The 24409-nt window shown below is 39.7% G+C and overlaps 1 protein-coding gene across 9 annotated transcripts in view; it reads left to right on the top strand.

The window, feature by feature from the left end:
* LOC110401422 (leucine zipper protein 2-like) overlaps nt 1–24409 on the top strand; it is a 188762-nt gene that overhangs the window by 44301 nt on the left and 120052 nt on the right. For all 9 annotated transcript variants that reach the window (XR_002440373.1, XR_002440372.1, XM_021402540.1 and 6 more), the window contains one exon: nt 7478–7837. Coding sequence is in view for 7 of the 9 variants with exons in the window: in XM_021402540.1 (XP_021258215.1) it covers nt 7776–7837 (62 nt within the window). In the remaining 2 variants the exon portion in view is untranslated. The remainder of the gene's footprint in view (nt 1–7477; nt 7838–24409) is intronic.

Here is a 24409-nt window from a genome sequence, read left to right as displayed (position 1 = left end):
GCAATTATAGCTTAATATTAGTGTGACAGTCTCGCTGTTGATGTAATGTAGTCATTTTCCCGGAGTTCCCATTAATTCTGTATTAATGACATTTTGGTACGTTCTTGATAGTATAATTGTAATGCGTGTCATATCTAATAAAATTTGAATTAGATCTGCACTTCCCTTAGCTTTTCAAAAGCTAGATTTTTAATAGGGTAGAACAGAAAACAGTTAAAAATATTAGGAAATTCTCATTGTTTCATCAAGGAAATCCAGTTATCAGTTAGAGCCTGACCTGATTCCTCCTTTCTTAAGAGAAGTTATGCAGACTCCTTTTGGGGGAGGCACTTTGCATACATCACTGGTGCAAGTGAGATCATGCAACATGTTCTGTTGTAGCTCTGTGGAAGGATGCCATGGAACATTCTCCATTGCTCACAGTCTACTCCAATATCCTCTATTTGGCCATAAAAACACTGTGACTACTCGTGTATCATGAAACAACACAGTAAAACAAGTATAGAAATAAGTGGAAAACGTATTTATGACCATCATAAATAGCCATAACGGTTTCAGGATGACAAAATAAAGGTGTGGTTTATGCATGTTCTTTCTGCACAGCTGATAATCATGTTGCACGTTATCGAACTATCCATTTATGCTTTTTGCCTGAGGCTAGTCATGATACGTCACACGAAGCTGTAAGTGCTTGTTGGAACATGGAATTCCTTGTGAGAATCTTGTAGCCTCAGTGTGATTCACCCCGCACCAAATGACTCTCGATATTTCGCATCGTAAGTTCCCAAAGGTGATGAACTTGTGTGTTAATTTATCAGAAATGCTTAAGTATGTTGGAAACCTGTATAGGTTTCAGTAGCGTGGCCATCAACTCTGATATTTGCATCATCAGGATGGGGATATTTGTGAAGGTAAAGACAGAAACATCATAATGGTTTAAGTCTCTCTTGGATGAGGTTCGATCTCATTGGAGCTTTTAAAGACTAAATGCTTCACAGCTGATCTAGTTAGAGCCTTTTTTATTGCTTTGTTTTATAATTCATGATGAGTTAGGGCCCAAATACAGTACTGGGAGAGGAGATCTGTCCTACATGTAAGTATAGGTACCGCCACCGTTTGCTTTTTTATATTAAGGGGAGAAGCAGTGAGAAAAGTTTTTAATGGCTACAAATACTTTGAAGAAGCTTTTCAAAGGATCTTCAGTCAGCGACTCAATTTGTGTGTGAAAACTTTGTGATGCGTTAATGGATCAGTGCTGGCTGGATTCACGCTCCACTGAATGTGCTACGTTCTGATTAAGAAGAGAATTCTTGAAAGATTTTCTGATAAAGTAAAAACCATTCTGTTTTTCAATAACATCAGGCGTATTTAATATATTAAAAAAATTCTCTTGAACTCCAGAGAGACTTGAAAATTGAAAAGCAATCCATTTAAAATGCAAACAATTTCTTAAAGCAACTCTTAGCGTACTTCAGAGGTGCGTTGAACCTTATACCTCGAAAAATATGTCTGATGTGGAAGAAATGAGAGTGGTTCCCAACCTCTCCAGGGCTACTCGGATGTGATTGTTGTTCTTCCTTTATTTTGAAAACAATAAATACTGTCTTGTTGCCTGATCTTTCAGATTTTTAAACAAATTAGTCTGACACAAATGGAAAAAGTCATTCTGGGGACTTGATTTTTTTGACCGGGGAGTTTATCAGTAGCTTTTGTCTTATAAAAGTCACTTGTGCAGTCTGGCTTTATGTATTAAGGAAGGAAATATTTCAGAGTTAAACAGTAAGTAGTTCTTGAAGTACTTGTTTGCAGATTGTCGTATCACCTTTGCATTCCCATATTCTTTCTGTCTTCTGTTTCTAACACGTGCTGATTTCAGCGCTCTTGAATTTTGGTCTGAGATGGCAGATTTGCCCTGAGGCTTCTGTTGGATATAAGCAAACCTTGACTCTGAGATTCTAAAAAAGGAAGAAAGTTCAGAAGTGAACAACTGCTGCCTGGAACAGTTTTCTGAAGGTGTTCCTAACTCCTTTTTTTCAGTGACCTTGGTGAACCTGATTGCTAGCTGAGCTGAAATATAAATCACAAAAAGCAATGGAATGAGAGGGCTTTCTGTAACCTTGGACTTGACATACTTAATACCACATGGTCTGAATATACACCATGCACAACAGCTTCTACAAGTTGTAAGTTTTAGATGCATAAGGGGCTCTTAACTTTGCAACCACTTGCATAATAAAAGTAAAAAATTGAGATTTTCTTAGTGTTAAGTAATATGATGCAGGTTGTTTGTAGATGTTAAGGTGCTGATCTGCTTCCTCTGTTTACACACCTTATGAAGCAAGAAGAGAACTGGATTTTTCATAGTGCTGTTTTCTTCTCCTCCTCCCTTCCACCTAGCACACAGACTGTAAATTTATGGGTGAAGTAGTTCAACACTGCTGGTTCTGTGATAATGATAGGTATGTCCAGCTATTTGGGGGTGAGTTGGCTTTGCTCTCGTTTTCTATTTTCTGAAATTCCTAGAACTTCCTGTTGTTTTGTGCAGTGGTTGGATCAAGACTTGCTGTTGCTTCTAGAATTACTGTAGCCCTAGCATTGCATAAAACATATGCCTGCAATGGGTAACAAAGCTAGGCAGACCAGGTGTGGTAAGCATTCATAGTCACCGCTGTTTTGAATAGTGGAAAAAGAGGTTTCTGAGAATGATACTGAGTTATTCTTTCTTTTCAGTAATTACAGATGTGTGACATTGCTCATTTCTCTGCATTTCAACAGCAGACCTCTGTGGGCTGCATGTATGTGCTAAAGGTTGACAGGATAATTTGTTCTGGAAGTCTAACCTGCTCAAAGGAGAGATAGGAGGTTAAATTTCTGTAAATTTCTTATTTTAATAAACTTCTAAATTGGGTCGTTCTTCAGTATGGAATGAGCTCCCTTGGAAATCTCTTAAAAAAAATGACATACTTATACCTGACAGTGAAACACATGCCTTTAAAAAAGAAACTGGTAGGAACTTCCACGTTTTATATGCTTAGGACGCTGCCTTCCTTTCCCATGCAGACAGGTCACTGGGGCTTCACCATGCAGAGCAGGTGGATTCCCACAGGATTTATAAAAGCACGTGTTGAAGCTTGAGCAGAGCATCAGTCGCTCCAAACCTATTATCTCACAAAATGATCATCGCTGATGCGTCAGATCTCAGTCAAGAGCATTAATACAACTAATGCATGCAGTTGATGTATGAGTTTTTGCTGATTGAGTTTGTACGTGTGGCAGTGAGATACTGGGCCCAGGGACATTGCGATACTTCACCCTGAGACTTACACTTTGCCTTCCTGTTTTGGTAAGAATATTTTGCCTTTTGGTAGCTTAACAGATGTGCTAAGATTTTAATTAGGCAGTATTCCCAAAGGCAGAAAAACAGTCTGCTGGTGGATGGAAGAGCAAGAAAATGGTGTGGGAGAAGCAGGAGAAAAAGTGGGAAGAGGCATGGTGAATCTGTTTCTGAAGCTAAAGTGAAATCGCTTTTTTGAAGGAAGGGGTATGTGAATGGAATTTGAAGTAAGGTTGAATGTTGAGCGGGTATTCAGACCTTGGTAGCTGAGAATCCATGTAAGAGATGGCTTCTGGATTTTGTTTTAGGTAAAAAAAAAAAAAGACGAAGAAGAGCTTTGTCTTCATCACCTGTGTTTTAGAAATCTTTGTCATTCTTTTTTCAAACTAGGGTTTTGTAAAATTAGATTTTGTCTTTTGACTATCTATTATTATTCAATTACTTTAGATGGATTTAAATTTACTGGCTCTTGGTCTTCCATCCTTCCAGGAGAAGGAATTCTGGCAAGCAAGCTGCTGGGTCACTTAGCTGTGAAGTTCAGTGCTCCTGAGATGTCTTACAAACATAGAAAATGTATCTGGTTTAGGAACTACAAGTGGCAGAGGGAGAGAGAATCCTGTTGATGACGTTAGTTGTCCTTTTGATTAGGTCGCATGAGGGTGGTGGGTGTGTAAGAGAACAAGGAGACACAGTTGGTTTCTTAGTCTTCTGCAAAGAAGAGAAACTGGCTTCTGTTAAGTCTGTTGTCCCTTTTGCTCCTGCTCAACCAGCGCTACTACTCCAGAGCTGTGCTTGTGGATATCTTGCATTGCTGAGACCAGTGATGTGTGCATCAGCTAGCTCATAAAAACTATCCTTAAGAAATGCCTTTTTGCGTATTCCCTCTGATATTTAACATGCTATTTATCAGATCTGACTTCCAAGATTAAAATTATTACTTGTTGCCTAGTCTTTACATAGCATATTGCATTTCAGTCTTGAAAAGTATCAAGTTACTTTTCTAGTTACCTGTAATGGCTCTATGGTTCAAAAAATATACATGTAGATGCGTTTGCGTGTGCTCGAGTGGATTAATACATGCATGAAATAAAAGCTGGCACTCTCTGAACTGCAGTAGTGATGTGGTATTTCCACCATACCTTAGCGTGCTTTATAGAGCACAAGCCATGAAATGGGGATGGTTGAGTTCTACTCGTACTTTGCCTCAGCTGTAGCCTTTCAGTAGTAACTGTGATAAAAACATAAGCCAGCTGCATTTGTAAAGCTCCCAGAAGGGAAATGCTTTGTATTTGTCCAAGTGTTGTGCCTTCATTCTTCTGCAAATTGTCTAAGTCCGGTCTTGTGAAGACTGCCATATTGACAACTTTATTCTTCCACAGCAGGAAATGTTACTGATCTGTTCTATTGAAGGTGTTTTTGGAAGCTTCTCCAAGCACATATGCATTCAAGATAACTGAGTATCACATCATTATGTCATAATTCCTTCTTTTTTCTTACTATTTTTATTTCCAATGACTAAAAATAAAATAGGGACCCCAGCTGAAATAGTTGCTACATGGATAAAGGCAGAAGTGAGTGTCTTTCTGCTCTGGCAAGCTTAAGCTTTGTACTGTATTTGCAAATGGAGATAGTTGATTTACTTTCTTCCCTACAGTAGGCAATGATATTCCCATACTCAGTGTATTTAGGTAAACTTGCAAAAGTTTATGTGACAAATAGTGTGACTTGGCACTTCTATGGAAAGATACTGGTTTTGAATTTTGCAATAGTATTTCCAGTGTTTTGTTCTTATCTATACTTAAGGTGTTGTTCTTTGTAAAAGAACATGTATAATCACCTTAATTATTCCTTGCTAAGCTAGAGGTAGTCATATATTTAGTAAAACTGCCAATAAATGTAAGCAGAAAAAGGGAGAATGCTTCTCTGTGAGTGAAAATACAATATTTATTGAATTCTGCATTTCTAATGCCTTTATATAGAATATTTGTATTTAACATGTTTGAAGTTGTTATACATCAATATATGATCTCCTTTTAAATATGTGTAGCACCAAACAGATGATATAAAGCTAAGAAAAGCTACCAACAATTCCTATTTTTTATATAAATATGATTATTTTCTTAAGATGCACTTTGTGCTTTTTGAAATGCATCTCCTCTTTAAAAAATAAAAAGAAAAACACCCAAACCCAAATCCTCCAAAGCTCAAGATTAGTTCAGTTAGTTGTGTTGGAAGAGGAAAAGATTGTCTTGTAAAGATGTCTTCTCATGTCTTGGGGCAAACAGCTTGAGCGCAATCAAGTCTGACAACGGTAGAGTCTACGATTAAGTGCCTAGGTCCTTAATTACACAGGTTTGTCTCTTAAAAATGCAGCTGTTCTTACTGGACATGGTGGAAGTGGCTTGGGCTTGGTGATCTTAGAGTTCTTTTCCAACCTTAATGACTCTGTGACTGTAGTTGCAGAATACTTGCGCTGAAGCCGCTCATCTTCTTGAGGATTTCTTTTCCCATGCAAACACAGTGAGAACCTGGAGCAGAAACCAAGACTCCCTATTACTCATCCCCTTCCTCAAAAAATAAACAAGAGTAACAGCAAAATTAAAAAAAACCCTCATTATATGGCAAAATTCCATGAGATTTGTTAAACTTGCTCAGTATAATTGAGCATAAATTACTCCCTTGATGCACACCTGCCTTCTTCTCTCCACTCTTCCATGCCATACATGTGTACATGTAAAGGAAGGATGGAAGAAGTCGTAGCTGCTCGTACAGCCTGTGAGGTGCCTGGTGGCCTGGGAAGATTGGCTTTTTTCTGGAAGAGAAAATGAGAAGCTGACTGCTTCTCATGACCTTTTTACTGTTCTGTCATAAGTATCCATGGCAACATGACTGTTTCTTTCATGCTGGTCTTGTATTGTCAAAATAACAATAAACGTGGATTAAAATTAACACGGGCGAATAGAGCTTGCAGCCAAGTGTGTCAGAAGAAAAACACTGTTGTTGGGATGCAGAAGTTTTCAGACATTATTTTGCTCTTTTTTTTTTTTTTTTGGCTATTTATATTCCTATTCTTGTTCTCCTTTCCTCTCCCCTCCCTCTCACTTCATTGTGAAGTGTGTGTAACTTAATTTGTCAGTTCCATCTCTCCACCATGTGAAGCCTTAATAAGGGTCAAAACTAATTTCAGAAAGGCTTCCGTTCATTTCAATGAGTGAATCTCTATTGGCTTTGATACAATCCGAAACGATTCCTCAAACAATTGAATGCAGTGACACACCAACTTACACTGCGGAAACCCTTATTTTATGGATGTGATATATAATGTAGTTTCTGGATGACTTTCATATGACCAGACAAACACGTAGACAGATCTGATCTAAAGATCAGATCTTGCTCACTTGTAGACGAGTTTGGTTTTTTGTGTTACACCAAGTTAATTTTTGTTTTGATGTTGTACTGTTGGTCTGGAGCTGGGATGGGCTGCCCAGGGAGGTGGTGGAGTCACCATCCCTGGAAGTGTTCAAGAAAGATTTAGATGTGGTGCTAAGGGCATGGTTTAGTGGGGAAATCTTGATGTTAGGTGGACAGTTGGACTGGATGATCTTGGAGGCCTTTTCCAACCTTGGTGATTCTATGGCTGTTGCATGATTTGCCTTCCAACAAACTTCACTTGTGGCAGAGTAAGGAATACTTAAAATGAAAACACTGTCAATTAACAGTGAGCTTTACTTTGTGTTTTTTAAAATCAACGTTAAGATCAGATGAAGTAAAAATAAGAGAGGAAAGATAGTCTTAGATGCTCTGAAAGTCTTCTGAGTTGCTTCTGCTGATGTATGGTTTTTAGAGATGATATCAATGTTTTGAAATAGCGTTTTGGAAACTCGTACTCCTACTCTTACCTTCAACTTGATGTGATAGTGGGGCCAGTGAATATCTAATTGAAATAATAACTCATGAATTCTTGCTGTACTCAAGTGATACCTTTCCCGATCCAGTCTGTCAGGCTGATTTGTTACGTGGTGCCTCCTTCAAGTAGTTCCTGCCTCTGTACCATGAATCTTGTATAGCTTCCCTTCAAACAAATTCAGACTCCGGTTAGAAAACATTGATGTTATTTTCATTCCCTTTCCTTTCTTCTTCCAGGCGGAACTCCTAAGCCCCGCTCTGCTATAACCTTAAAGCCCAGTGCCAGCTTCTGCCTGCCCGTCCCTCCCTATTCACCACTACCAAGCCCCCCAGGACGCGGCTGGAGGCAGCGCTGACTGATCGCCGCGAGCAGGCTGTGGGCTCGCAGCAGCAGCTCTCTGCCTCTGACATCACTCCCAGAGCTCACATCCCACTTCGAGCTCCCTTCGTTAGTCAGTCCATTGGTCGGGAGAGGAGGCAGGAGACGCTGAGAAGAGGATCGCTGAGGAACAGAACAAAACAGAGGGGCTACATCATGAAATTCCTCCCCGCTTATTACTTGCTGCCTCTTTTTCCTGCACTGGTTTTCAGCGCTGGGTGAGTACAGAGAGCTGTTTTGCTTACAGTTCTGTTCTGTTTGCTGTTCATTCTTTTCCTCTCACTATTCATGAAAGGAATAATGCAGGTTTCAGCTTCTGCTGGGGTGGGAAGTCTGAAGTGCGGGTATCTTTTCTGATCCTTGCCTCCCCCCTTCCCCTCTTGCTCCTCTGAGACATGCTGAATCTTTTATGTGCTGTTTCTGGGCTTTTGTATGCTGTTAGTTAGAGCTGCTCCTATATAAGTTGACCCACAGCTTGAGAGGTGAAACAGGACAGTGAACAAATATAAACTCCATATATACAGCAACAATAGAATCATAGACTCACCATTGTTGGAAAAAACCTCCACAGTGATCCAGTCCGACCTACCACCAGTATTTCCCCACTAATCCATGTCCCTTAGTACAACATCTAAACATTTCAAATAGCATGGGAAATAAGGAAACCTAATTGCTGACATGGAGAATGTGCTAATATTTTCCCCTGTTGAGTGCAGAAAAACAAACACTTCAACAGTCTTATCCCAGGTCAGGCTTTTGCATCCAGAGGTTTATCTTCTTTCCTGTGAAATACAGGTGAGGTGTTGCAGTGTTATCTCAATGCCAGGAAATGTTAAAAAAGTTCTTGCAATCCAGCAGCACTCCTTTCTGTGCAAGTACAGCGTGTCACTGAAAATACAAACAAAACCTGCTGCAACCCCAAAATAAAAACTGTTCTGACGTGCCGTGCTCTGATAAGATAGTGTATGTTACACAATTGCTTAGAGATAGTATGTTTGTGCTGTGGGCATAACGTGTTCAGCCGAGGGAAGATACAGCTGATACACTCTATCCCATTGTCTTGTTCAGAGAAGAAGAGTTAATGCTGGGCGCAGAGTAGGTGTGTCCTAATAACACTGCTCTCTCTTCAGGCTTCTTAAATTCCCACTGCTTAACAGAAAATAAACCTAAATTTTAAGCGTGACATTTCTCTGCTGTGCTGTAAGTACACTGTCAGCTTTGAAGTCTGTAAAGCATGTTACCAGAGAATGTGTGCATTTGTCAAGAAAATGCCTGGTAAGGCATTTCTTCTTACAGTTGGTTTTTTTTCCTGCATGTTTCATGCCTTAATTGTTCAAAGAGTTTAAAAGAGAAAGTGTCTGCTAGGTACTCAAAGTAAGGTAGAACAGGGGCACCTCTCAATGCATGCACAAACACTGGACAATGATAACTGTAAAATCTGAATGCAGGGAGAAGTGAGGAGCATCATAATGCTTCAGTTATTTCACTACTGTGCTCTTTTTTTTGAGGGAGGTGATGGTGTTGTGTGTGTAACTTCCATTTTTCTGTGATGCTTGTGATTGAGAGGCTATAGAGCCAGTCAATATAATCAACTCCAGTGCTCTTTGAAATACAAAACTCGGAGGAAAATTCTAACAGACTGATTCAGTGGGTTTCCTCTCTGATTTAATAAGCAGTCAAAGGAAACATTCACTAGCAGCCAAGTGTGAAACTTGTGAATTTAGATTAATAGTTCTACTCATTTAAAAGTGATATGTTCTTTCCTAAATTATGCCAGAGTTTAAGAGGGGAGGAAGTACCAGGGCAGTAGAGAAACAAGTTTGCATCTTGCTTGGATTTGCACAGATGAAAATGTAGTGAAAAGAAATGTGGGAAGTTACTTAAATTTTTCATACTTTACAGATTTTATGAGAAGTCAGATCAATGACTTGAGTGCTCAGGAGAGTAATCTGGGAAAAAGGCCTTCAGTATCAAACCCCAAAAACATCCCTAATTGAGGGAAGAAAATGATCATTGTGAGAATGTCCACTTAAAATTCTGCTCAAGCACTGTTTGTGTTGTCAAGTTTTGCTTTTGATACCATCCTGTAGCACAGGACACGGGCACTGCTGTAGTGCTGGTGATTTATAAGGCTGGAGGGACTGCACCATCCTGGTCAGCAGCTGCCTTCAGTCACTTGATTCTTAACTGCCTGCGTAGAACTTTGAGTCGTTTTTCAACAGCACATGGTAGAAGCTTAAAAAATGACACAGTGCTATCAATATGCCATCTACTGGAAAGAGACTATCCTTTATTCTCCTTCAGCAGAAGACACCGCCTGTAGTTTGTAGCAGTATTTCTTGGGAACATATGGTTAATGCATTAGCTAGACCTGAACGTAGCAGGATTTTAGGAGCAGTTGTGTTAGCAAAAAGCAGAATCTAATATCATGCTGTGTGAAATTGCTTAGCTAAGGAAAAGCACAGGCCTTGTGGTGCAGAAAGTTTTCCATTGTGATTTTTTTTCTTTCCCCTAAGTTTATAGAGAAGCAGAGCATCACTGTTTAATACGTTGGTGCTGAAATTGATGAACACAATAGTTAATGCAGATGTGGACAGCAGAGGTTTTTTCTTCCTTGTCACAGGTGAAATTATTGTCTTTGCCTTGTGTCGTGGTTTTGTAGCTTCAGAAGTCATCGGCGTGTCTTCAAGGCTAATTGTAAACAAATGAATTGACGAGTACAACTGCATTAACACACGTCTTGATGTACTTTACGGTCTTGTTAAGAAGAGAAACACATTGTTCTTAAGCTTGTGTTCAGTATTAATTTCTGATTTTCGGAACCGTGCACTACTAAAATCTTGTCATGGTCTAAAACTATATATATGAAAGACATGCCTGTTACATTAGAGAAAGTTCATATTCTTGAACACTTTTCTGTATTCCTTAAACTTGTTTTCCATAGAATCACCAGGGTTGGAAAATACCTCTAAGATCATGCATTCCAGCCGTCCACCTACCACCAATATTTCCCCACTAAACCATGTCTCTTAGGACGAAGTCTAAATGTTTCTTCAACACCTTCTGACGTGGCTTTGAGCCACAGTTATTACTCTTGATCATATTTCAAGTTTCTTTGTACTGCCAGAGTGGTAATAAGATTGAGGTATACTTGTCTGTCCAGTTAACGATTTGTTTGCATGGAAACAGTAAAATGTACTGCTTGGAGTCCCACAGACAGTGAAAGAGAATATGTTTTTGGAGGTGGAATTAGCATTCTAAAGCTTATGTTTCCCTCTCCGTTTTCACCTTTCCATGGACCTTTTGGTTTGGGCAGATGTAATGTGATGGTTGTGTGCATGTTACTTCTTTCAAACTACACTGAAGGCACCAATAGAAACGAGTCCCACTGTACATTCAATAAGTGCACATAGCATATAATAGGCAAAGGATCTGGTTTTGCCTGTGTGTTTTTATGGGTGCAGATATGTAAGCCTTCTGACTAGGAAAAACACCATTTGTGGAAGGGAATAACTGCATGAAGTTATTCATGGGTGTTAGTAAATGAGATCTGCAGTACCGATTATCTTGTCAAAAGAGTCTTGCTAGTTTTAAGCTGGAAGGAACCTTTTCTATATATGAGTTAAACATTACAATTGGAAGATCAGGTATTTAAATCACCAATGTTTTTGTTGCCCAAATGGCAAATATCTGACTCATTAGAAGCATCTTGGTTTGAAGCAAAATTGGTATTTTATCTAAGATAGTGCCTGAGAAAGAGGAACTTCTGTCCACGCATAAAATTTGCCAGATGCAAAATTGGTCTGAAATAGAGTTTTATAGTTGAGAATAAGCATAAGATGCATTTTTGTAACAATATTAATAAAACTAAACAGCAACTCACTAAATGGATGTGCAAACACCAGGGCTGTGAAAGGCAGAATTTGTATTATTTTCATGTCACTAAAATGGCTGACACTTTTTTCCTAATAGTGTAAATGAGTGGCAGTGTTATGAAACTGATGTTAGAAGCCAACCTAGAATTCAGTGTCTTCTGAAGAAACACCACCTTTGCTTTATATCAGAATAGAAGAATTGTGCCCATTTCTGGTAGGCAGCTGTTTCTTAACGACAGTATGCGTTTTGGTCTGTTGTACACCTGTTATTGGAAGAGATGTAAATGACTTGAATTCACTTCCTTTATGAAACATGAGTACCTGACTCAAATGCTTCTTTTTTCCCCAAAATGTATGTTCGAGGTCAACTATTTTCTTTACAGCAGGGGGGGAAAGGGGAATGTCTTTGGCATTACTATACTGGGGTTCATGGAAGAGGAAAGAAATGTTCTTGGTTTTGGAAACTGGAATAGGTTGCCCAGTGATGTGGTTGATGCCTTGTCCCTGGAGACTTTCAAGGTGAGGCTGGATAAGGCCCTGGGCAGCCTGGTGGAGCTGTGGTGTCCCTGTTGGACTAGATGGCCTTCAGATGTCCCTCCCAACTCTAAGGATTCTATGATTCTGTTCTACGAAACACCCTATGGGTTATGGACAGAATTTCAGCGTCTTTTTTGTTTAGACTGATAGGAGAGCAGAAAGAACCCTGCCCCTTCCTAGATTTTGAGGTGGAAGAGTAAGGCTTGCTTGTGATGAAGTCCTTGTCTGCAGCCACCCCACTGCTATGCCCTTGAGCAGGACGCCAAAGGCAGCCCTCCCTTTCTTTTTCCCCATGACTCAGAGTGAACTGAGGGGGGGAAAAAAAGAGGTTGATGTAGACTAGTTTAGCATTTTCGTGTAAGCTGGGTGGATAACAAAGACTGTTTTAATATTGTGCTTTTTGAATTCTTCCAGAAACGCAAGGGCATTGACTCAGTCCTGTGTCTCCTGCTCAGAATTCCTTTCGCACTTACTTTAGCCATCTGAGTTTTCTAGGCTGCAGAAGTATTCTGATTTCTATCAAGCTTGGGTGATTGTGCATGGAGAGCTGATGTTTTGCAAGTACTTGTTTTGTAGAAGTACCATTAAGCATATGACTTGTGGTCTTATTATACCTGAAGAAAGCATGCACTTTGCGGCAGGCTGTGTTTAAAAACAAGGGGAGAAGTTGACTTGTGGTATAGCTTCATTATTTCTAGGAATGTATTTGGCTCTGTTTCCTTATTTTGATGCATAAGTGAGGGCCTAAAGCAGCAAATCACATCGTTTCTCTTTTTGGTGAAAGAAGGTCCCTTCTTTCTTCTGGGCGAAGGTTCGAGCTTTGGTTTTATTAAAATCAAAAGGAAAAAAAAAACCAAAAACCAGAAAACACCAAACTTGAAAAATAAATAAACACACACCAAAATTCTAAAACACCAACAAAAGAAAAAGCAACCAAACCAAAAAGAAACCACCAGTCTGTGATGTAGTGCAGAGGTGTTCAAAGTAGTTTTCAAACAAGGTACATGGAGAGCATCCATCTTTCAGAGGCAAGTAAAGCAGGACCTACTGGGCACAAACCTTCTTGCCATCAGAATGAAATTGCTTAAGGCTGATCAGGGAATCCCTGTGCTTGCACTACAGTTTATGATGTAGATAGATGTATTCTTTATGTCAGTCTTATGCAAAACATTTACTTCTCTATGGTTGCAGTTTGTTTACACAGGGACAGCCTGTCTGTCTCCCACTCAATGTGAAAGGGTAGAAAAGAAGTAGATTCTTGTCAAAATCTTATGCTTTTTAATGGGATTTTATGCTTTGATGGTGGGGCCATCTTCATTTCCGATGAAGAATAATGACCTAGAAATTGTTACGCTTCACATGTTTTATCTCAGACAGTAAGATAACCTAGCAAAGTACTCCACAAATGTAAGCCGTCAACCTAAATTAGAACTCCAAATAGTAGTCTGTCTCGGTTTGGCCAGAAATACTATAAAATAAATTCTTTTGAGGTATTTTGTTATTTATGTTATGTTAAGAACAAAGAGGGAAAAAGGGGAGTGGAAGAAATGATTATGCTAAAAAACAAACAAACATCACTTTCAGGAGAAACTTACTTCAGATTTGATCTAATAGAACTTCTAAATTCCATGTAATGTCAGTTAAATCTCAAGGTTTTCTGAACTCAGTCTTAAAAATGTAATAGAATGGTTGGACTTCTGCTTGTTGTGCTATGTATAATGCATTTCTGCTCAGGACACTTGCAATGGAGATTCTTCTGAGATTTCTGATGTCATCTTTGTTTTCAGGGAGATTGTAATTGGCACGACACCGGTTTTCTTATTTATTAGTTCAGCTAGGTCTGGATATAAGGACATCAAACTAAATTTGAAATCCCTCCTTCTACAAAAATGCATTTCAGATTGCTTCTATATTTAACAGCAGCCTGCTCCCAGACAGTGATGCTTATGATACACCAATCTGCAGACGAATAAATCTCGTTTATGCAACTTGTCAGAAAGCGTTGCTCCTCGTCATCTGGTTTTGCATAGTGGGCACACTGGCTGTCTTGTAAGGGCCAGGTCTGTAAGTATTCTCTGAACGGGAGACGAGTGATGTCTTTGCCAAAAAGAATGAAGATATTTCAGACTATCCTTCAATCCCAATATTGTGCCGAGGCTTAAGATGTTACATTTGTCATATTTGCTTTTTCAAACATATCAGAGTGGCAAGTGTCTTTTAGAAACGTTGAAGAATAAATTGGAAAATTTGACGTTGCATCAAATAGCACCGAAATTATCCTCTTACCTTCATAAGCTGTTACTCACCCACCTTCTCACTTTACGTCATTTCACTCCCACGTTTATTAATGCTTACTTTTACTGCATATTGGAGGGAACACCAAGAGAAACATTGCTGCAATCTCTGCTCTGTTTGCTGAAGCTGACTGTTTTGGTGAATCACAAGAGAAATGAATGTCTAGGGTTCTTGAGCTGAAGAAATAAGTCCGTGGAATTGCTCAATATCTTATTTGCCAATGTTGATTGACACCATCTATAGAAAGAAGTCCAGGGAAACATCAAGTTCCTCCTGTGTTCTGTCTCCACGTGCTAGGAAGATAAGGCCAGTATGCTGCCAGCTGATGTATTTTACCCAAATTATTAACTTTTCCAGCCATTTGTGTACTTCTGTTCTTATGAATGCTCGTGTTTTGCCCATTTACGTTCACAGCATCCTTGTGGGGCGTAGGTAGGCTTGTTCCTCATTTGCAGAGTAGGAAAGTGGAAGCTGGTTAAAAACCAGACTCGCTGTCAGACAAGTTGCAGCATTAAAAAGAAAAGAGTGCATTTGCTGAATTCCATCTGACTGTAGAACTGACACTTTCCCCTTCTTAGTTGGAGGTGGAACTGCAGCAGAACTTTAACGTCTCTGTATGAACTTTTTGAGGTTACCAGACTTCTGTTAAGCATTATACCACGCCACTGCTACACCTTTGGAGCCTTATTGCTTTTGATGATGGCGGACCTTTATCAGGGGACAAGGGAAGAGCCACTGATGTCATCTGTCAGGACTTCAGTGAGGCCTTTGACACGGTCCCCCATAACATCCTTCTCTACAAGTAGGAAAGATATGGATTTGATGGGTGGACTGTGCAATGGATGAGAAACTGGTTGTGAGGTCGTGCCCAGAGAGTGGTGGTCAATGGCTCCATGTCAGGAGGACATGTGGTGTCCCGCAGGGGTCAGCACTCAGCCCAGTTCTCTTTAACATCTTCATCAGTGCCATAAACAGTGGGATTGAGTGCACCCTCAACAGTTCCTGTAATGTCACTATAGTACAACCCTTTAATATCTTTGCAGTAGCTGTTATGGATCTTTGTAAAACTTGATTGAATAGTGAAAGGGGTCAGGAAGGAGACAGCTTGCCAGGCATGATAGGTCATAAGGAAAAGGTAGTCGGTTGCTAATACCATATGTGTGGATTCACAGTACCTGATTTTTCTTTTCACATGCTTCTGTTACTTTGTTGGTGTGAATGACAACACAGCAAGCAATGTGACTGTATCTTGGAACTGGTGAATTCGTGGACTGGGAGTGACAGTAACCACAGTAATATGCTGTGGCCACTTGATTTATGCCTTATGGTAAGACTTTTTTTCCCCATTCTCATCACATTTGAATGATTTTGCAGTTGTGTTTTACTTTTTCAGACCAGCCTGTGGCCGTAAGCAAGAAAAAGAAAGTGAGACTTTACTGACACGCAGATGAAAAAAAGAAAAATGTGTGAAAATGAAATTGGCATGACTCTGGAAAGCAGATGTGCTCTGGATGGCTTTAGATTGGTTGTTGTGCAAGTTTATTCCTACTGTCACAACATAGTGAAATGTGTGCTCAGCATGCAAAGAGAAAATGTCATGGCAGATGTTTTCTTTTTTTTCAATGGAGAAATAAAGTCAATTTTACTCATACCTCACTTACACCTTATTTTAAGAAGAAAAAAATTTCAGGATTGGATGAAGCTTGGGGAGGAGCGGCTGGAAAGCTGCCTGATGGAAAGGGACCTTGGTGTGCTAATGGACAGTCGGCTGAATATGAGCCAGCAGTGTGCCCAGGTGGCCAAGAAGGCCAATGGAATCCTGGCTTGTATCAGGAATGGTGTGGTGAGCAGGACTAGGGAAGTCATCCTGCCCCTGTACTCAGCACTGGTGAGGCCCCACCTCGAGTACTGTGCTCAGTTTTGGGCGCCTCAGTACAGAAAGGACATTGAGGTGCTGGAGCAGGTCCAAAGAAGGGCAGCAAGGCTGGGGAAGGGCTTGAAGGATATGAGGAGAGACTGAAGGAACTCGGCTGTGGAAGAGGAGGCTGAGGGGGAGACCTTATTGCTCTCTTCAAATACCTGAAAGGTGATTGCAATGAGAGTGGCGTTGGTCTCTTCTCACTGGTGATAGGACAAGGGGAAATGGCCTCAAGTTGCGCCAGGGGAGTTCTAGGTTGGATATCAGGAAAACCTTCTTTACAGAAAGGGTCGTTAAGCACTGGAACAGGCTCCCCAGGGAGGTGGTTGAGTCACCATCCCTGAATGTGTTTAAAAACAGTTTGGATGTGGTGATCAGGGACATGATTTAGTGGTGGGTTGTTAGACTTAGGGTAGTACGGTTAGGTTGCGGTTGGACTTGATCTTCAAGGTCTTTTCCAACCTGAGCAATTCTGTGATTCTATGAAACTCAGCCAGGGTGCATAGCAAACACCTGTGTTGGGTAAATAGCTGAACCATTGAGCAGCTTTTCTGAAACTAATCAGTTCAGGGTTAATTCTCGTACTCTATGCCCAAGTACCCAATATAATCATTGTATTCTTGCTGCCAACTAGTGACTGGGTGAGTCCATCAGCCCTGCTGCAGGTCTGCCTCTCTGTTTTGCAGATCATGCATGTTCTCCCCTGAAAATATGCACTGTGGCTTTTTTGTTTCCTTCATTTCATGTGAAGGAAGCCAACTTTTGCCAAGGGACCAGACGTTTTAGAAAGACTTGATACCTATAATCTGCACTGGATTTTCTTTAAGTGCACTGAATGAGTCTAACCTTGATGCCTTTTGACTTTCAAATGGGGGGACAGCGTGATGGCTGCACTGACATTGTGAAAATCTGAGCATAAATGAGAGCTATACACTTGAAAATGGGACTGGTATTCAGCTGCTGAGTTATACCAGGGATACCAAATAGTCATGATTGTTAGAAATCCATTCTGACTCCTTTCTGAAAGTCTAGCTTTGCAGCTTTCTTTGTTTCACTGGGAGTTGAAGAATAAGGTTATTTGGCTAAATGTAGAGATTAAGGCTTGGGAAATGCTCTCATAACCATGGTGCCCCATGACAGTGGGGTGAGAGGGCTGTCAGAACCCACAGCGTTCTTGTGCTTTCCTTCTGTTCTCTTCATTAAGCATCTCTGAGTGGGCAATCAGTGCAGCCTGTACTATTTAACATGGTGGAAAACTCAGTCTTAGATACTCCTTTCTGTGAAATCTCTGTGTTCGTACTCTGTGTATGAAAAAAAAATACACTCAAGTGCGAAGACAGTGAATAGAGACTACTCTGTGGTTGCTTTTCTATTTACTTGGAAAAAACTTTCTGCCATTCAGTGCACACTGATGTGCTCCGGCTCAGAAAAGCTTACAAAAGCAGACATTCAATTTCATATCTGTAACTCGAACCTTCCTCTTTGTTCCTGTTTCAGACATGTTCTTTCCTTAATTACTACTTAGCTGGAGCCCTTTTGGCTCAAGGGAAGAGCCCTTTCCCCCTGGAAGGGGAAAGAAAAGCAGGTTTTTGAGTGCATCTGAAGAACTGATTAATAATTATTTAAAACGGATCTACCTATACAGTTCTTACAGCAATTTAATGTTATCTGTTTGATGTGATAGTACATATGGTATAGCCCCTTTCATATGTACCAAAGACTGGCAAAATGTAAATAGCTTCTGAAATAGCTCAGAAGAAATGCAAGACAATGCTTATACCTGGAGTTAGTGCTTCAGAATTACAGGATACTTACATCCGAGATGAATCCCAGCAGTGCTGGTTTACAGCATATAATCTGCTAAGGCTTAAGCTAGCTGCATCAAATGGATGATGGACAGAAGTTGATACTGAAGTTGGGGTTATAACATTATACATTTGCATCTTACCGTAAGGGCATCACATGTTTTCTTTACTGCTTAAACTTGATGATATCGCATGTTAAAAGGATGCTTTTATGTGTAGTAGAAAACCTTCCTTGGTTATGTTTAATTATTACAGGAACATGAAATTCCTGTTTGACTAGATAATGGGAACAATGGGAAGTTGACAAGAATGGTAGATAGCAGAGGAAGGTGAAAATATCCTCATTTACCCTAAAACTTTCAGAGTTATAGCAAAGGAAAGGATCCTGGAGAAGAATATTCAGAGTGGCACTGAACTCTTTGTTGTTCTGAATACTTGCAGAGGTGAATCTGGAGCAATAGGCAGATATATTTTCAGCAGTTCCATTGGTGACCAAAGTGGAAACAAATACACATAGCTAACTCTACCCCCTCCCAACCACATAACTTGCTGGAAAACTGTCAGGAAGTTTCATTATAAGACGTCATAAATGAGAAATCATTTCTCATTCTGGTACCTCATAGGATGAGATCGGGGGGATGGTGGTGGAAGAATGGTTTGTTTTTAATACCTGTTTATAAGAAGCAGATTAAAAGGGGCATTATGTGATAAATGACAGTGTTGAAGTATTGATGCAATCCTCGAGATTCTCTCTTTACCTGTATCTCAGCAAAGGCCAACTACATCCAAATGCTGCTTTTTCTGTATAAAAGTGAATATAAAGCTGTATACCTAAGATGTGTGCGAGATACAGATGTCTGAGAATGGAGAGTGGAGGGGAGGAGACTCATTCTGCTCTCCCTGTTACTACTCAGGACTTAAATTCTGGTATCGGTGTAGACTTAATTCTTGAAATCACAGAATCATAGAATTAGCTAGGTTGGAAAAGACCTACAAGATCATCCAGTCCAACCATCCACCTACCACCAATAACCCCACTAAACCATGTCTCTCAACACAACATCTAAACATTTCTTGAACACAATCTTAACAAGCTTTAGAAAAATGCTCCATACACTTCAAATTTAATAAATGGTGACGCATCTATCTTTCACTGCTCTTCAGATAACACATTGTGTGTAAGGGTCTTCTTAGCTATCATTATTTACCCCATGCTAATGAGGGTGGAGAGAAGTCTTACCCGTTTCTTCTTAATTTAATGAAAAAGATTGGTGGTGGGAAAATCCCCTGATCTGAAGTGGATGATGAAACATCATGGTGGGTATTGATAAAAGTAAACTAGAAGCTGCAGACTAATGTACAATGTCATTAGTGTATATTTTCAATTGTAAGATCCTTTGCTCAAGGGAAAATGCATAAATATGTATAGTGTATGTGTCTGCATGTAAAGGGTCTCGTAGTTCATTATGGGTCCACAGCTTGTAGAAAGACTGATTTCTGGCTATTTCTTCTCAGTGGCTTGAATTAGATATGCATACTTCTTGTATGCAGTTAAAGCAGCTGCATTGTTTGTTTTGTTGGTTTGTTTTTTGGTGTTGGTTTTTTTTTTTTTTTTTGCAGCTAAGGCATCACATTCGGATATAACTTTTGCAAATAAAAACATCAAATGATTTCTACAGACAACATTATGTTTTAATTCTTGAATATTCTACTACTTCCTTCAAAGGCAAGAAGTTATACTGGAGGCAAGCATGTTTTCTGGAAAATAGACTAATATCCAGTTATGATGCTAACGTCTACTTTTGCAGTCTTTCAGCTGAAGAAATTTACACTTCTGTGTAAAAAAATAATAAATATTCCATTGAAATGCGGAGAATCTAGAGAAAGCTGTTGATAATGCCATTAGTTACTACCGTAATGGCATGAGTCTGGTGCCCCTGAAAAGGTAACTCTGGAAACTGCAGTTTTTAATGCTTACTCGGTGGTATATTTTCTGTATTTATACTGACATACAGTGACTGAGGAGTTAACATCACCCAGTGGCATTGAGATGATTGTTTTCTGCTTCCAGTACTTTAGCCTTTTGACCAGTGCTGCAGTACACTGTTCTTGAAAGGAAAACAGAAGGAAAACCAAGTGATGGAAGCTTACAGTCAGCGATTAGGATATATTCTTACAGAAAACACTGGGATTAGAAGCTATTGATCTATAGTCTTGTATCAGGCAATAGTAATGCTAGTGTCTGCAAGACGGAGTGTCTGGAGCCAAGAACAGTGTTCCTTCTTTAACAGTCATTACTTCGATGCCTTCCAGCATCACTGGCACCTGAGGTAATTCGGAATGAAGTGTTCTGTGTTACGGTTCATTTTCTTGGTGAGAAAGAGGAAAGTGGGAGGACTTTAATCACCTTTCTTTTATTTTCTTTATTTTCTTTCTCCAAAACCATAATGGAAAGGGCAATATAAATCTTGGTTTAAGTGGAAAAGACAGAAAAAATTCTGACAGCATTAAAAATAAAAGCAAGTGGTGTGGTTGGTTTTTTTTTGACATTATTTATGCCACTACCACTTTATTTGGGATAAAACAAAAAAAATGGTGATTTTGGTACAATTCTGGCTACATGCAACAGCAGTTATATGTACAGTGAAAAACAGTGTTTGATACTACAGTCTGAAATATATAGAATGATTGGATAATAGCTGTAAGATTGCAGTTCTCTTCCATATGTTGAAACAGAAACAATAGGAGAAAAGTATTTCAGTAATATGAGAGAATATAAATATATAATACATCATGTAGTATTTTAATGATTAATATTAAAATAGTGTCTTCAAAAAATGAGTTGTTACTGAGTTAGAAAAGCGTTCTGAAAGCATCATCTGTTAATGTTTGTCAGTGAATGTTATCTCCCTCTCCAGTGTCTCCTTTCAGTTCCAGAAAGATAGCGTAACTAATTTCTGCATACAAGAGAGCTCTTACTTAATATGTTAAGATTAAGTTAATATGTTGCTTTGCGAAAAAATGTTAAAGAAATGTTGTCAGTAATTATTAGATTCTTAAAAAAAAAAATCTATCTCCTCTTTCATCTTTGCTTAGTGATTGCTGAGACACTTGGAAAATTGAGGCTCTAGTCCTAAAACTGTTGTGTTCACACTGACAGGCCTGTTCCCATGTGATACTTGGATGAAATAGATTTCAGAACAAATACATTTTCAGCCTTAAGTGAATCTGTTCGTAGACCCTCACGCTGCAGTGGTTCTTTCCCCCCTTCTGGCTTGAATGACTGTTTCTGCGATTCTGAGTAGAAGTCTTCCTCATACAGAAACCACTCCAAGCACATACAGTGCCTCTCTTGCAGTGTATCTGAGGCTGAGGGTTTATCTAGAAGTTTCTCCATCATAAGAAAGAGCAACAGGTTTGTATGTGTCTCTGTCCCAACAAGGGAAGACCACGGGCTGCTAAAATATTTCAGCTTTATAAGGATCCTGATGGTTTTGCAGTCTTCATGGAAGCTTGCCTTGTTCAGGTGACACGTAGTCCTTGGGAATGTTAAATGGCCTGGCAGGATTCCACCAGAGTAAAACACACTGTAGCTTTAAATCAGTTATTTGATCACTTTTGGCCATGGCTAGGAAGAAGAGCCCATTTAACACCTTTGCAGTCTCTGTACCATCTGCTGAATCACCATGACTCAGTGGGATCCTTACAACGTCTGTGTGAGGAAAGAAGATAAGAAACTGGTAACTAGTTCAACAAGGACGGAATTTGCAGCACTCAGATTTTGGATGGAGAATTCTCTAGGTTCGGGGCCTATAGAAAATGCTCATCTCTCTCGTCTACCTAGATTTGGGAATATGAGGAGACAAGGCAGACTCTAGATGCAAATCAGAGCGACTGTCGCTTGCATTATGGGAGTCAGCTTTTCGGCTTTACTCTTTTCCCCTTTTACTTTTGACATGGGTGGATACTGCTCTTCAATTCTTTTATAACTTCTCTTATAGACAGGAAGTGCAGAGATTAACCCCATGTTCTCTTTGTCCCAACTTCATCGTGTCCTGTTGCCAAACATGCAAGAACTCTCGGATATTCTGAGCAATCTAACTTTACTGCTTTTTATCCTTCAGAGAGCCATCTAATTCCATGAGGTACAAGACATTCTGCTTTGGAGTTTGTTGTGATTTTTATTTTTTTAATGACATCTCTTACAGTTTGAAATGTTTGTTCCTAATAGGTAGGGAATAGGTGATGTACTGTAGTAATTGTGAAATATTTATCAAATGTACAGTGCCCCATATACATTGATAACAGTTTCAGTTTGTTTGTCATGGGTATTGTAAGCTGACATAAAAATTGTCTTCCTTTGCTTTTCTTAAGGTTTGCTACTGAGAGTGGTTCATGGGATGCTGTTAGTTCTCTGCACAACATAGTAGTGCAACTGATGATTGACAGAATGCGTACTTGATCGGTGGTAATTTGATGTGTGCTGGGACAACGTGCCTCCTGATCTGCAAAAGTGAAGAATATGGCATTACATAAGCTGTACTTCGGTTTATCTGAGAATTCAGGGGGGAGCTCAAAAGAATAAACGGTGTATCTGTAAGTAATTGGACATCGCACACTGACAGGAAGAGCTGTCCGTTGTAGCTGAAGGATGGCTCTGTTCAAAACAGAATCTGGCTAATCTAGTGTTGAAATGGTTGCTGGATCCGTGCCACCAAGAAAAGAAGAAAACAATACTCTCCATTTAAGAGCCTCTCTCTGAGGTTAGTGACTACACTGCAATGTGAGAATCACTGTAGTCTCTTCCAGTATTCAAAGAAGAAATGCAATGCTGTGTTTCAGATGGAACCAGCTCAGATAGTCAGCTGGCATCTGCAGCTTTATGCCTGCTATAGGTCTGGCCACACACCAAATGGAGACCTCTTTTAATTGTGAATATTTATCTTTGCCAGTTCAATGAGCACTTGCTACATTTTGTTCCAAATCAGTGTTTAAGACTGGATTCTTACTCTGAGCTGTTTAAGAGCAGCCCCTGTTTAACATAGAAAGTGAAAAACAGTGTTGGATGATGACTTGTTTCCAATCCTAAGCCAGCCCCTTTGGGAAAACTGCACTGTATGGAAAAGAGTTCCCTCCAGACTCTTCGTATGGGAATGTGTTGCAGCCCTTGTGCAATTTTCAGCCATTTCAGACTGTATTGCCTTTGTGTGATGCTGAGCAATCCAGTGCCTGCCTTCTTACTCACCTACAGAGCTCCTTCCAAAATCCTCCTCACTTGTTCTGTAGCAAGCAAAAACATGGAGGTAGAGAAGAGAAAATTGTATGTTTATGTGGAGTATAAGGCTAATATAATACATCTCTTTCCTGTCACTCTTTGTTTTTCACTAACAGAGGAAATTAGTGCTAGTTAAGAGTGAGCTCTTAGTTTAGGCAGACTGTAGTAACTGAGCCTACTTTTGTGGATGATGCTTTCCTTCTCCTTTTACATGCTCATGTTAATTGAAGGGCTTAAATTCTCATTAAATCCAGAAAAATGATTAGATTGTCAGAATTATTCCTGATAGATGCCAGGCACTACTGTCATATGTTTCAAGTCCATGGGTCTTGGAAGGATATGGGAAAGAACCGTATTATGAAACTACCATATATCCAGGGAACTGAGTTGAAAATATCTGTTCCAGCTTTTGTTATAGGATGAAAGGAGCAGAGACAGAAAATGAGGTTAAATTGAGGACAGAGAGAGCTGGTAATGGAGTGAGAAGGACTGAGCTTGAAATCCCATTTATCTATCTCAGTGCTGTGATGTTCAGTGATGCTGGGTATAAAATATTAGTGTCAGGAAAGTTTCATGTGGTTTTACCAGACGACTGGCATATCCTGGAGACACCACAGTGAGAGAAAGTGCTAATAAATGTTTTGGTCTCTGACACTGTAACTATGGATTTTAATTCCTTCATGAGCTGAAGCTCATGGCACAGCTCATGACATGTTGATGAGCAAGTAAATGTTGAAGAACAAATAAATGGTTCATTTACCAAGTTGTGCTTGATAAATGAAGCTCAACTGAAAATGAATGTGTCCTCTTTGTTGCCCTCCTGTGTCTTTAGCTTGATGATTTGTGAAGGGAAGCAGTGTGTCTGGGGGCTGTGCATTTGGAGGTTCTGACATGTGGGTGTGGAAGATTTCCTCAGCTGCCACTTGGAGAAGGAGTCAATGCTGAAAACCTAACTTGTAGAAATGCAGCTGTCATCTTGCAGTGGAATTGCTCTTTCCAGCAGGTAACAGAGAAAGAACAGTAGCACTCATGGAGGAACTGATTAGTAGTGAAGGATGAAGACGAACATTGCTTGACAGAAAAAA

Source organism: Numida meleagris, chromosome 6, assembly GCF_002078875.1.
Source record: "Numida meleagris isolate 19003 breed g44 Domestic line chromosome 6, NumMel1.0, whole genome shotgun sequence".
Lineage (NCBI taxonomy): Eukaryota > Metazoa > Chordata > Aves > Galliformes > Numididae > Numida > Numida meleagris.
The sequence above is the reverse complement of the archived record's forward strand: the minus strand, read 5'-3'. Positions and strand labels throughout refer to the sequence as shown.